The 12284-nt window shown below is 40.5% G+C and overlaps 1 protein-coding gene across 2 annotated transcripts in view; it reads right to left on the reverse strand.

Moving 5' to 3' along the window:
- Positions 1–39: 39 nt before the first annotated feature.
- Positions 40–12284, reverse strand: part of LOC144659813 (vesicular inhibitory amino acid transporter-like) — a 77346-nt gene continuing 65101 nt past the window's right edge. Inside the window, exons 2-3 of one of the 2 annotated variants that reach the window (XM_078520337.1) lie at positions 1604–3641; positions 40–767 (exon numbers count right to left, since the gene is read on the reverse strand). In XM_078520337.1, the coding sequence (XP_078376463.1) occupies positions 2163–3614 (1452 nt within the window). In that variant the 5' untranslated portion in view covers positions 3615–3641 and the 3' untranslated portion in view covers positions 40–767; positions 1604–2162. Of the gene's footprint in view, positions 768–1603; positions 3795–12284 lie in introns of those variants that run through there. The other variant, XM_078520336.1, reaches the window with a different exon arrangement.

Here is a 12284-nt window from a genome sequence, read left to right on the forward strand (position 1 = left end):
GAACCCCTGGACAAAAATGATGTCAACTTTTAACATAGGTAGATCTTAAAATGTTGTTTTATTGGAATCAAAATACACGTGAATGCTTCTGATTATATAACCTCTACTATTACACATAAGTCTTCATTATTATATAATTATGTACAATGATTGTAAATAAAACAAAACATCAATAATATTGTTCTCTATAGATGATATATCTTTATCTTTTATTAATCCAACTTATTGGAAGAATATATTCTTATCAGGCCTAAATTTTAGCCACCTTCTCTGGGTGCTTCCTCTCAAGAGAAATTCACCACGAGCAGGAGGCAGTGGAATCCAAAGGTTCCAGTTAACCTACTAATACTTAAACTGTAGTACACAAGCTGCAGAGCAGTGTGAAATACCCAGGGAGGGTACTTCGGCTTGTAAGTGACTGGGATGATCGAAGGATTTTTTTAGGTTTGAAATTTTCGATTCGGGGATTTTTTTGGGTTGGAGAATCTGGCAAGTATTTTTTGGGGTGACTTGATTAAAATAGGGGATTTTTTCGGGTATTAAAAACGAACTAAAGTGCCTTGACGGGCCTTGGCGTGTTTATGGTATGATGAATAAACACACAACAGCGTTCAATTTTTTATGATTTTCTTTGTGTTATTTTATTGCCCCTCCTGGCAATTTAGGGATAATTTGACAAGGGATTTTTTGGGGGGTTATTTTTGGTCCAGGGATTTTTTTGGGTAATGCCGGAAGACTAAGGGATTTTTTTGGGTCCTGAGTTTTGCCTCCATTCTAACCTGAGATCATGCCCTTCCTCCCTACTTACCACTGCGGGGAAGGAGGGCATGATACATTTACTTGTCGAATCGTATGTAAAAAAACCGGATTCTGGTTTTTCTTCTGATTGGTCGAGAAACAATACTAAATGAAGCGGTGTGAACTGATTGGCTGTAGTATTTCAACGAGACTTCCGGTCAAATGCTGGTGCTAATGGCTTAGACGAGGCATGTTAATTGCGTGGACGAGTTTTCTTCTACGTTAGCTGAAGCCCTGACAAATTTCAAGTGTAATTCTCTGAATGCAAAAACAGATAGAGTGTTCGACAAAGCGTAATTTGTTTTCGAGACGGTGTTTTGGCAGTTCATCGAATGAGTTTCGGGAAAACCAATTCACCAAACAATATTGATTATTCCAGAGGTGTTGGAATGTTTACAGTGTTTACTAAAAGCTACACGACGCTATCCGCGCTGTGAAAACAGCTCATCTGTAAATTCTTTTTTTTTTGTGAGCTGTAAGGGACACCATCTATCGCTGATAAATATATATTTGCGAGCGCCATTTCTCCCTGCTACTGAAAGAATTTTTATTTTAGCACGGCAAAGTTTTAATACACTCACTGTGTAAAGTACATGTATAATTATTCTGCAGACGTTTTTCACGCCTTGTGGAAATCCGAGTCCCGAATTTGCCGCCATCTACAAAGACTGGTTTGACAGTTCGACGACACCTTAGTTTATTTAAATTTGGGGGCGGTTGGCGGCCGGTTAAATAAATGTATCAGGCGTTCTTTTTCCCTCTCTCATTTTTGCAAGGGAAAAAAAAAACCCTGATCGCAGGTTACCTCCATTCGATCATCCCCATCATTTACAGGCCGGAGTACCCCCCCCCCCCCTGGGGTGAAATACAAGCAGAGGCAATAAAGGACAAGACAAAAAAGCTGGTTAAGATGGTAAATTGTACAACTTGGACCCATAGGACTTTCATAGTTTATTGTACCTAGCACTGCTTGTGTCATGCAAAAATCAAATACAACAATAACAATGATAATAAAAAATGTTGCTGTGATTGTGGTAGGGTTTTAATAAAAACATGTTGCAAAATCCTAATATTTTTCAAGTCATCCATGACAATCATAACAATTTGGCATACACCCAGACATGTCACAAGCTTATTGAATGTGACAAAATTGTACCATATATCAATCTGTATTTGCAGGCTAAACATTTTGAGGATTTGTTTAAAATAATTACATGTATTTGGACCTTCATATACATTAGGACATTTTTAAAATATTGTAATATTTGTTTACTACCGGTAGTTCCAGTCAGTTGATAGCCATTTTTTGTACCTGTTTACCACAAACCCTAAAGAGTCTCACAAAAACATTAGGGCATGGCAAATTAAAATCCACTGACAGCATTTGCCAGCTCTTTGCCAGTAAATACAACGCCAAGGATCCCACAAATGAGGCCAAATACGATAATAAACACCCTTACCCCTATGTTGTACCATTTGAGCTCATCCCATTTTAGGACCATGTGGAAAATACAGGGGAACACAAAACACAGGCAAGTACCAGTAAAGCTACCTACCAGGCCCATGAATAACCCAAAGTGGGGGACGACAATGGCCATGAGCAGGCCAAAGGTCAGGACTAATGGCCGTGATAATATGATCCAGACCCAATGGTAGCCTGAATCTTTGTGCAAGTGGGGGAAATATGGCAAGACTTTATGATCAAATGTTTCCAACACAATGTAGCTTACAATCGGGAAAGCTGTGAACACATTTGTTACGACCAATGCATTGGCCAGGATGTAGAATGCTTGACTGGTCTTGAGGTTGACAGTGATAGCCTGCTCTGTATCCGGTCCGAATCGTAGTACAGGAAGTAAGCCAAAGGCAACTTTGACTACTGCCGCTAGTAGGAATGCCAGGTTCATCATCATCGGGTACTGTTCAGGGCGTCGCATGCTTCCCTCCACCCCGGGGAAAACTGCGTGGGCGGTGTAGCTGAAGACGATGACACCAAAACCAACAGGGAAGGTATTGATGTCAAATGGGGGAATGTTATCAATGGACATGTCCTTGTACTGGGTTATGGAGTAGATGATGATTGTCAAAATGGATGACATCAGTGCGAACACGGAGATCATGCTGATCCAAGCGATCACTGACACCCGACGGACAAACAAGCCAGGAAGGGCAATACAAGCACTGATGGCACACCATGTGTAGATGTCAAATGGAGCATACTTGTGCAGAATGTCACTGAATATGGTACCCAGCAGGACAAGGTATGAGATAACACCACCGAACATCTCACAGAACTGTACTATACTCACAATCCGGTTCCCCCAGCCGGGCCACACGGCTTCCCCGACCTCCGGGTAATTCACTCGGACCCGTTTCACTTGCCCCGTGCGCTTGGACTTGACATACAAACACTCAATCAACAGCTTCCCGGTGAAGCAACAGAGAAAGGCGATGATGGCATTGGCTGCAACAGCCGCCCATCCCCCCATCCGCACGGCATAAGGAACCCCAAGGATCCCAGTACCTTGGATAAGGTTTGTTACGTTCCATCCCGCAAGGAATGCCGAAGCACGTCGGTCGTCTGATGGCTTTTCCAGCAGCGAAATAGTCATAGTCGCCGATTTCAACTTATGTATACTCTGAGAGAAGCCACCTCGCGATAAACTCGCTCCGGCGATGCTTGAAGCCGCTCTCGATCTTGCATCACTTTGCCGCGCTAACAGATGCGAATGCTCGTCCAAGGGAACAACCGTTGCTTGATCGCCAGGGTTTTGTTCCGTCATGGCGATGCCTTCGTTGCCTTCTTGGGTAGCCATGTCTGGGCGAAGATCTTTCACCTCTTGCTTTTAGCTGCTGTATAAAATCTTTTGTGATGAAAATCCTGGCGTAGCCAAGATCAGCAATAAAGAATGGTATTCACAAAACGATTGTTTGACGGCGAGGCAATTAATTGATGGACGCATGGAAGGATATTGAAACAATTAAATATCTTGTACCGCGTGATTTGCCCGTTATACGCTGTAACACGTGGCGGGTGTTGTGTTACAATGTTGTGTTTACAATCTTTGAAATTTAATCCACAGTAAGTATTCAAACAAAATAAGCTTTTGTTTCTGGAAGACCTATAAAAACAGTCTTTATTTCTAAAATTCCCACGGTGTATTCTGTCACACAGTATCCTGTAGTGTTTATTGTCTAATCTTTGTCGTGCACACAAAAGCTAATAAGTTAATAAGTTTATTACACGCAGTTGTTAATCTGATTGACACTCAATCAAGCAAGCCTTTTCAGATGTTAATTTGACTTGCACTTTGTGTCAGGTTAGAATAATAACTCCTCTTTTTCATAAGGTATTAAACTCGCGCGTGATCCGCAATTTCCGGAGAATGACTGGCAAAAAATCCTCTTTTTCTGACTTTTCTGAACAAAAATGGAAGACCGTGCCACAAACACTAAGGCTAGAAAAGTCGAAATGACGTTCTAGACGTTGATTTCCGCACTATCGACGTGCCAAATAGCAGTGACGGACTGCGACTCCAGTTGGGCTTAATTTCAGCTCTCTTTTTCGCGTGACAGACATTCTCTGAGATTATCTCTTCAAACCTGACATCTATGATTGGTCCCTACCTTTCAAAACGGATCCAGGATGTAAAACGGTCAACAGACAAATACATTTGAAATACTCTAAATACACTCTCTCTTTTTATAAGAATACAGTTTTCCGACCCAGGCTGAATATTCTTATTTTTCTGCCGATTTTAGGCTGAAAATATTCTTATGAACATTCTTAGAAAATACCGTTTGACATTTCCGAGTGTCCAGATCTGTACCGTGTTACATTGTGCACATGTACCATTGCTTTTCGTTGCAGCCTAGCCGTTTTGGCTTTAAACAAAGCATTCCTCACAGAGATAAAGTGACAGAAATGAAAATACCCGATTTTGTTTCAACTAAAAACTATATTCTTTTCAAAATCTCAGCCTCGGGTTTATTCTGAACATATTCTTAAAAATTCGCAAATTTCAGCCTCGATATTCTTATAAACTAGATTCTTATAAAAAAAAAGAGTGTAGAAGGTCTAGGAGTAGACGTGGAGTAGCAATCTCTGTAATATTTTTCAGTGACAATCTTTGGACTCTGGGTGAACGCAGAAGTCCATGTTATGGTAAAATATAGTTTGGCAATTATTTTGTGTTCTTATGGAAAACCGAGGAATACAAAAGACGTTATAGTACGAAAACAAATTAAAGGTGTGCTCTGGTCTTTTTTGCTGAACTAGGTAGCACCTCACTATAAAGGCCCTCTTCGGCTTTCTCCTGTCTGTTTTTGGCTCCTGATCAGCGTCTGCGTCGTCAGCTAAAATTGTTCTTTGGTACAGTACGTTCAACAATCCACGTTACTGTAGCGAGTCCCAGTCTGCAATGAACTGACAATGATCTCTCTGAAACAGACAGTTGGGTAGCCCGCAGAACAGACGGTTAAAAAAATCTTGACGTCTAAAAACTGTCCGTGAACTGCTGTTCATCCGCATTGTTATAACAAGCCACGAGCTAGTGGTGGTTTTTGCAGAGTCGTGTGTAATCTTCGATTAAGCCACAGAGCCCGGGCCACAGAGCAGCTCTAACTTTTATTGTATAAGCGGTCGCTTTTCTTTTGTGCTTTATTGTGTTATAACCACATAGATATGGACTAGACTTTCTAAAAGTCGTTCGCTTTTTCATTTCCGGTTTGGTGGTAGTAGACCCCGGTGAGCTCTCGCGCTTCGCGCTCGCCTTCGCGCTTCGCGCTCTGTGAGCTCGACTTGTAAGCAAGTCTAAGATATGGACATATGTCTTTGAAGTTGTTCTCCTGTTACAGGATTAAAGTATTTTCATCCTTGTTGCATTGGTCTGTCCTACATTCAACTTTTGTCGCGTGTTAACTATACAGTCTGTTGCCCGGTTTCCGGCCGGTGTCCTAGCCGATTTTGTCCCCCCTAGATTTTGTCCCCCCGGACCAAATCCGCTAGCGGATATTGTCCCCCGGACAATATCCGCTAGCCGATATTGACCCCCGGGAGACAATATTCGCTAGCGGATTTTGTCCCCCCTTCGCGAATTTTGTCCCCCCGTCAAAAGTGATCATACTTCGCTATCGTACTCCTGGAGTCGTAAACGAATAAAAGAAAAGACGATTGAATGTGAATACGAATATTTCATGAACATTGAAAAGACGAAATAGACAAGGTAAGTCTCGGTGTTTACCAAACACCGCATTGGGAAAGCTATGTTTTTCTCAACACGGCCCGAAGCAACGTTTTCCAATCGAAAATCAAGTGTCATTTTTGTTGATCCTAGGCTAAAGTGCAGAACCAAATTTACAATTGCTTTTTTTTGTTAGTTTGTTGTATACGTCTGAAATTATAATAAACAATGTTCGGCTAACAAGTCCCAGTGTCAAGTTTGTTTATTAGGATAAATGTTCGGTTGAGTGAATTTACAAAAACCTGAAAAGATACAGGACAATAAGATTACTGGACTCTAATTACATTGTTTTCTTTTTGTTTTTACTCTAGACAATAGATTTCTTCTAAATAGCTTCCGACATTAAACAGTTTTTCGCTTGCCGATAAAACAAAGAGCAGTTTTCTCGACTTTTACTCTAGACAATAGATTTCTTTTAAATAGCTTCCGACATTAAACAGTTTTTCGCTTGCCGATAAAACAAAGAGCAGTTTTCTCGACTTTTACTCTAGACAATAGATTTCTTTTAAATAGCTTCCGACATTAAACAGTTTTTCGCTTGCCGATAAAACAAAGAGCAGTTTTCTCGACTTTTGCAGCGTAAGAAGTGTTTTTTGTTGCATAAGCTTTGTTAAAAGTTGTAAACTTGAAATAAAAAGATTTTCACAAAAAGCGCAAACGCGAGTTTTATCCCTTCTTTGAATTAGTTGTGAAGCTAGAGTAAATACGCGTTCACGGTATGATAACTATTCTTATAACGAAAGTGTAAAAACACATTTACTGTTGTGTGTTTAATATTCTCTCGTTGTCTTTAGTTTCAAATTAAATAAAGTTGCTAACAGCGCGTTTTTTTTTTTTCTAGTTTACTCCACTTTGAACAAATTATCATTATGGAGTAATCAATAGTTACTGCATGGACAATTACTCGCTCAAAAAGACTAATTACATTGTCTTTTTGTTTACATTTCACAACTTTTTTTAAAAGAGATTCCGCGACTTCGTTAAAAAGTTTTTTTTGTAGCAGTTCCGATAAAGCAAGTTTGTCGGCTATTCAGTAGCTGCCTGCGCAAGCGTGTAGACAGTGGTTAGAAAAAGAGGTTCGCCTAAAGCGCAAAAATGAAGTTAACTGTTACAGTTAAAAAGCAAGTTAAACAAGTAAAAAATATGCTTACCGCGTATTTTACTGATTTGATAATTCATTTTGACTGACTTGATAATTCATTTTTCTTTTGACTTCATCATTCATTTTGTAAACCATTTTTTAAAGTCCGCCTTCCGAATTTCGAACGGTTATCCTCATCAACCGAAATTCTGCAAAATTTGATAACAATAGTTTATTAAAAGTAAATGCTCTTTATAAAAAGTTATAGCCTGCGAATAACATTTGCTTGTTTGTTAATTTTTCTGAATAACTGAGCGAGGCGTTAGTGGAACGTGTGATAGCGATTGTGTTATTGTTAATACGTCCTTCACAATGAAGTTTCAGCTCCGCCTACAACAAACAGTTTTATCTGGACTGCATCTATTGTTTGCGTTATGTATAAAAAGGGTCACTATTTCTGCTAAAATTAACATTTGTCTCGTGCTTCCTTACTGTGAGCCATGGCGGAAACGAAAGCGTACAATGAAGTATTCTACTATCTTCGCGATAACCAGTATCCCGATGATTTTACTAAAGACCAAAAACGGATTATACGTAGAAAAGCGCAAAACTTCGTCTTGGACGATGGTGCGTTGTTTTTTGTTGGTAAAAAGAACAGCCAACCAAAGAGATGGGTCCACAACACAGACGAGCAAGAGAAAATCCTGAAAGCTTGTCATTATGACAAACTTGCCGGGCACTTTGGCCGTGACAAGACACGAGAAAAGGTTTGTACAAAATTCATCCATGCAATGATGCTTGTCTAGAATTTTGATATTGTGTTGAAAATTATGTTTATTTATTTAGTTTAATTTATCTGTTAATAACTTTTATGCTCTTGTCCTTCTCTCAGGTTACATCCCGCTATTACTGGACTGGAGTAAGCGAAGACTGCGATGAAACAGTCAAGCATTGTGATGTTTGCCAGCGTACTTCGAACAAATTCAACAAGCCGTCAGCCCAGCTCCATCCCATTGCAGTACAGGACACTGTATGGCATCGAATTGGCATTGATCTTGTGGGACCCCTACCCGAGACGTCCCGTGGCAACAAGTGCCTTATCACCTGTACCTGTTATTTTAGCAAGTGGCCAGAGGCAGCTCCTCTTGAAAGCAAATCGGCAGAAGGTAAGCGATTTCCGATGTTAGCTTTGTCTTTCATAGGGTGAAATATATTCATTGAAAATGATTTCAAAGTAGTTGATTTAAAAGTCACTTAAGAAAAAAAAAAGATGTTTATGAAAACTGTTTGCACTATCTTGAGTTCGCTCCTTTCAAGTTTACTAGAGTAATTTTGTTATTCAACGGCTCGACAAAGCCGAAATAATAAATACGAAAAAAAAAAAAAATAAAACCTGGACGTAAACTAATTGTAGCGAACTCATAATGGGGGGAAACCTTTAAAGCTACTATGGAATATATATTTTAAGTCCGCTTAAGGTTTGAGCAATAACTGCGCAAAATTTTATTACCAAAAATCTACTCATGGCACAGTAACGTTTCGTACACTGTAATTGAACCATTTAAACCATTTTTCTTGCGCGGGGTAAGCTTGAGAACTGAAATTTCGATAGGTGTGTTTCATGCTATGAGGTCTTTTTGTTAACTTAATTTGTTGCCTTTATTGCTTGAATATTCAGCGGAAACCTATGCATCGACTTATTTAGTACATGTAAAAATCAAGAAAGGTACTGATCAGTATTTGACTTAACTTAGCTATTTCAAAGAAACGTCAATTAAACGCAGTAACATTACGTATCGGAAGGAGTGTTTTACGGACACTAGTTTGCGCGTTAGATTCTTTTAAAATTTTTACTGCGAAAAGCTACTGAATTACTTGTGTCAGAATTGGTCAGAAATGCCAAAAAAGTAGGAGTCAACGACTTCGTTTCAGAGATAAAGCGTGAGTAGAAGTGCGTCTGTTTCGTAAATAATTCCTTGATAAATCAAACACTTAAAAAATTCTATTTTAGCGATATTCTGTGTTTAATGAGTCTTTACAGTGCGACGCGCGTTACCCTGGCCACCCAACAAACTTTTCTACAAGTGCGCACTCACAATATTATTTATCAAATAGATATAGTTACATCGATTTATCAACAACACGCAGTGAAAATGTAAAATATTACAAGATGACACTTGTGAAAAAGTTTGTTGGGTGGCCACGGTAAGGCGCGTCGCACTGGGGTTATACTAAAAAACGTTGCGTCAAATTGTAGCAAGACACTGACTACAAAAAATCCCTCACTGAAAACAAATCGGGCTCCTAGGCTAATTGTTTTAAAAATATTCATTGGCCCTGTAGGTGTGGCGGATTTCCTGTACGACCTGATAACCAGATACGGAGTAGCAGAAATAGTGATGTCTGACCAGGGTCGGGAATTCGTTAACCGGGTTAACGAGGAGCTGTTTAACTTGTGTGGCACTGACCATAGGATTAGCTCGGCCTACCACCCTCAATCAAATGGCCTTGACGAAAGAATGAACCAGACACTTACAAGAGCCCTAGTGAAGTTTGTAAACGAAAACCAAAATGACTGGGACGTGCACATCAAGTCCATTCTGTTCGCCTATCGAACCAGCAAAAACGACTCCACGAAATTCACGCCGTTCGAGTTGATGTTTGGCCGTGCACCTGTCTTACCAATCGAGATGGCAATTAAGTCAAAGCCCAGCAGCACTGATAGCGATTCACTCTCTGGTACCGATGAAGATGCATCCTCTGACTTTGATGAGAAAGTCCGCATTATGATGAACGTTCGCAACCAAGTTAAGGCTAAGGCGATGCAGAACATCAACAAAGCACAAGAGCGGCAAAAGAAGTCGTACGATGCAAAACACCAACCACTGAAATTCAAGGAGGGTGATGTCGTGCTGCTCCGGAACATGCGTAACGAGGCAAGAAAAGGAGGAAAACTACAGCAGCCGTGGTCAGGTCCCTACAGCATCAGTAAGGTCCTCCCAAAAGGTCTATACAGGCTACGAAACCAGGACGGAACCGAACTAAAAACATCATACAACAGCTCAAGATTGAAAGTGTATTATCAGCCTGTACACTCACAGCCAAAGGAGAGTACCTCTGCAGAGAAGCCTGCCGAATCTACCGCCGAAAAAGTTGCAAAGAACACCGCACGAAAGCCAGTTACGTCTCTTAAAGCTAATCTTCCAGGAAAGGATCGTGAAACGATCATTGGCAACCATCGCCTCGACGACAACGTCATCAATCAAGCGCAGAATATTCTAATGAAACAATTCCCGAACACTGGCGGCTGGCAAGACACAGTTCTGTCACAAACGTCATTCTCCACTATTGCCGAAGAATCGATCCAAATCCACCATACGGGCAAGAATCATTGGGTCTGTTCCACATCCATCGATGGACACCTGAGAGTGTACGATAGCTCCTCCTCCAAACGGCTCACGTCATCAATGGAAGTTCAGCTAGCCGAATGCTATAAGAACTTGGCAACAGGTAGCACTCTTGCTGTGGAGCTTCCTCCTGCGCAGGTCCAACGAGGAGGGGTGGACTGTGGCCTGTTTGCCATCGCTTTCGCTTACGAGCTAGCCGCTGGAAACAACCCTTCGGACGTCTCTTTTGAACAAGGAAAAATGCGCGAGCATTTAGTGAAGTGTCTAGAAAGGGGTCACTTTGAACCTTTCCCGCGGGACAAAGCAACACCAAGATTCAGCAAAAGACAAAACTGTGACATAAGACTGTTCTGTTCATGTTCAAGACCAGAATGTTGGGACGACATGATTCAATGTGAATTGTGTGACGAATGGCTCCACCTTGCTTGCGAAGGACTCGAGACTGCCCCAGAGGGCGAGTGGCTTTGTCGCGTATGCAGACCACCAGACAATAAACGCGTTAAATTGTAAAATAGGAACAGAACGGAGATCACGATTTTCTGAAATAAGTACCGTTAGTTTATCTATATTAAGCCGTAAAATAGGAACAGACCGGAAATCACGATTTTCTAAGATTAACTACCGTTAGTTTATTTTTATTAAGCGGTAAAATAAGAATAGAACGGAGATCACGATTTTCTAAGATTAAGTACCGTTAGTTTATCTATATTAAGCCGTAAAATAAGGATAGAACGGAGATCACCTAAGAGTTTGGGTTACCGTTAGTTGCAACTGCTTTTGTTCATATTAAGGCGTAATTAAAAGTAAGAATTTAGAATTTGTTTCATGTCGACGTTGCTTAAGACTGAGAGAGTAATTTTTGAAAAAATCATATTAGAGCGATTATTAAAGCCGCAACTCAAACAAGCTTAAGATTAACGTTTTCGATTCATTGCTAACAGGAACCGTAGTTAGACGCTGTGTTTAGTCAGGTCTTTTGTTTACGACAAGCTTTGCAATGAATTATAGTAAATTTCTGAAATAACTTAGAGACCAGCATAGAACGCAAAATTGCATCGCTATTATAAGAAGTGACTATATTTACTATAATAAATATGGCAGAATTATAACACGTTCTGTGTTGTCATTCGAGGGAACGTTGCAAAAAAGTTTGCAAATGGAAAGTTTATTGAGTAAGAGGGAAACAAAGCTTAAATAACAATTGTTGAGGGGGGGGACAAATTCGGCGAAGGGGGGACAATATCGGCTAGCGGATATTGTCCGGGGGGACAATATCCGCTAGCGGATTTGGTCCGGGGGGACAAAATCGGCGGGGGGACAAAATCCGCTGTGACACCGGTACCAGTTTCCGGCCAAAAAATACATTCGTCGGTTATTTTCGTCTACCGAAGCTTTCCTACAGAAAAAGAAACATTTCTGCTACAAATTGATGGTTCTGGCAGGCTTTTTGGTCAAGAAACGGACGAGCAAGGTCGAGCTTTGTTTACGCGAGTAAACGTTAGGCGACTAATTGTTGCGCTTTTCACTGCACATCAAAGCTACCGTACATAAACAAAGAGCTTGTTTCGTAGGAAACTTTTCAAGAAGCTTCGTAATTTTTTGACAGAATTTAGATTAAAGATGAAAAAATTATTATTTGGGGAGTTGTAGTCTCCAGGGCAAGGTGCCAGGGTTTGTCAAGAGAAAATAAGGGGACAAAGAGAGACTATCCCATGCTGAATGTTCATTAGTCGATAAAACAAATGTCACGCTGGC

This window comes from Oculina patagonica, chromosome 7 (assembly GCF_052425735.1).
Source record: "Oculina patagonica isolate OP01 chromosome 7, crgOcupat, whole genome shotgun sequence".
NCBI lineage: Eukaryota > Metazoa > Cnidaria > Anthozoa > Scleractinia > Oculinidae > Oculina > Oculina patagonica.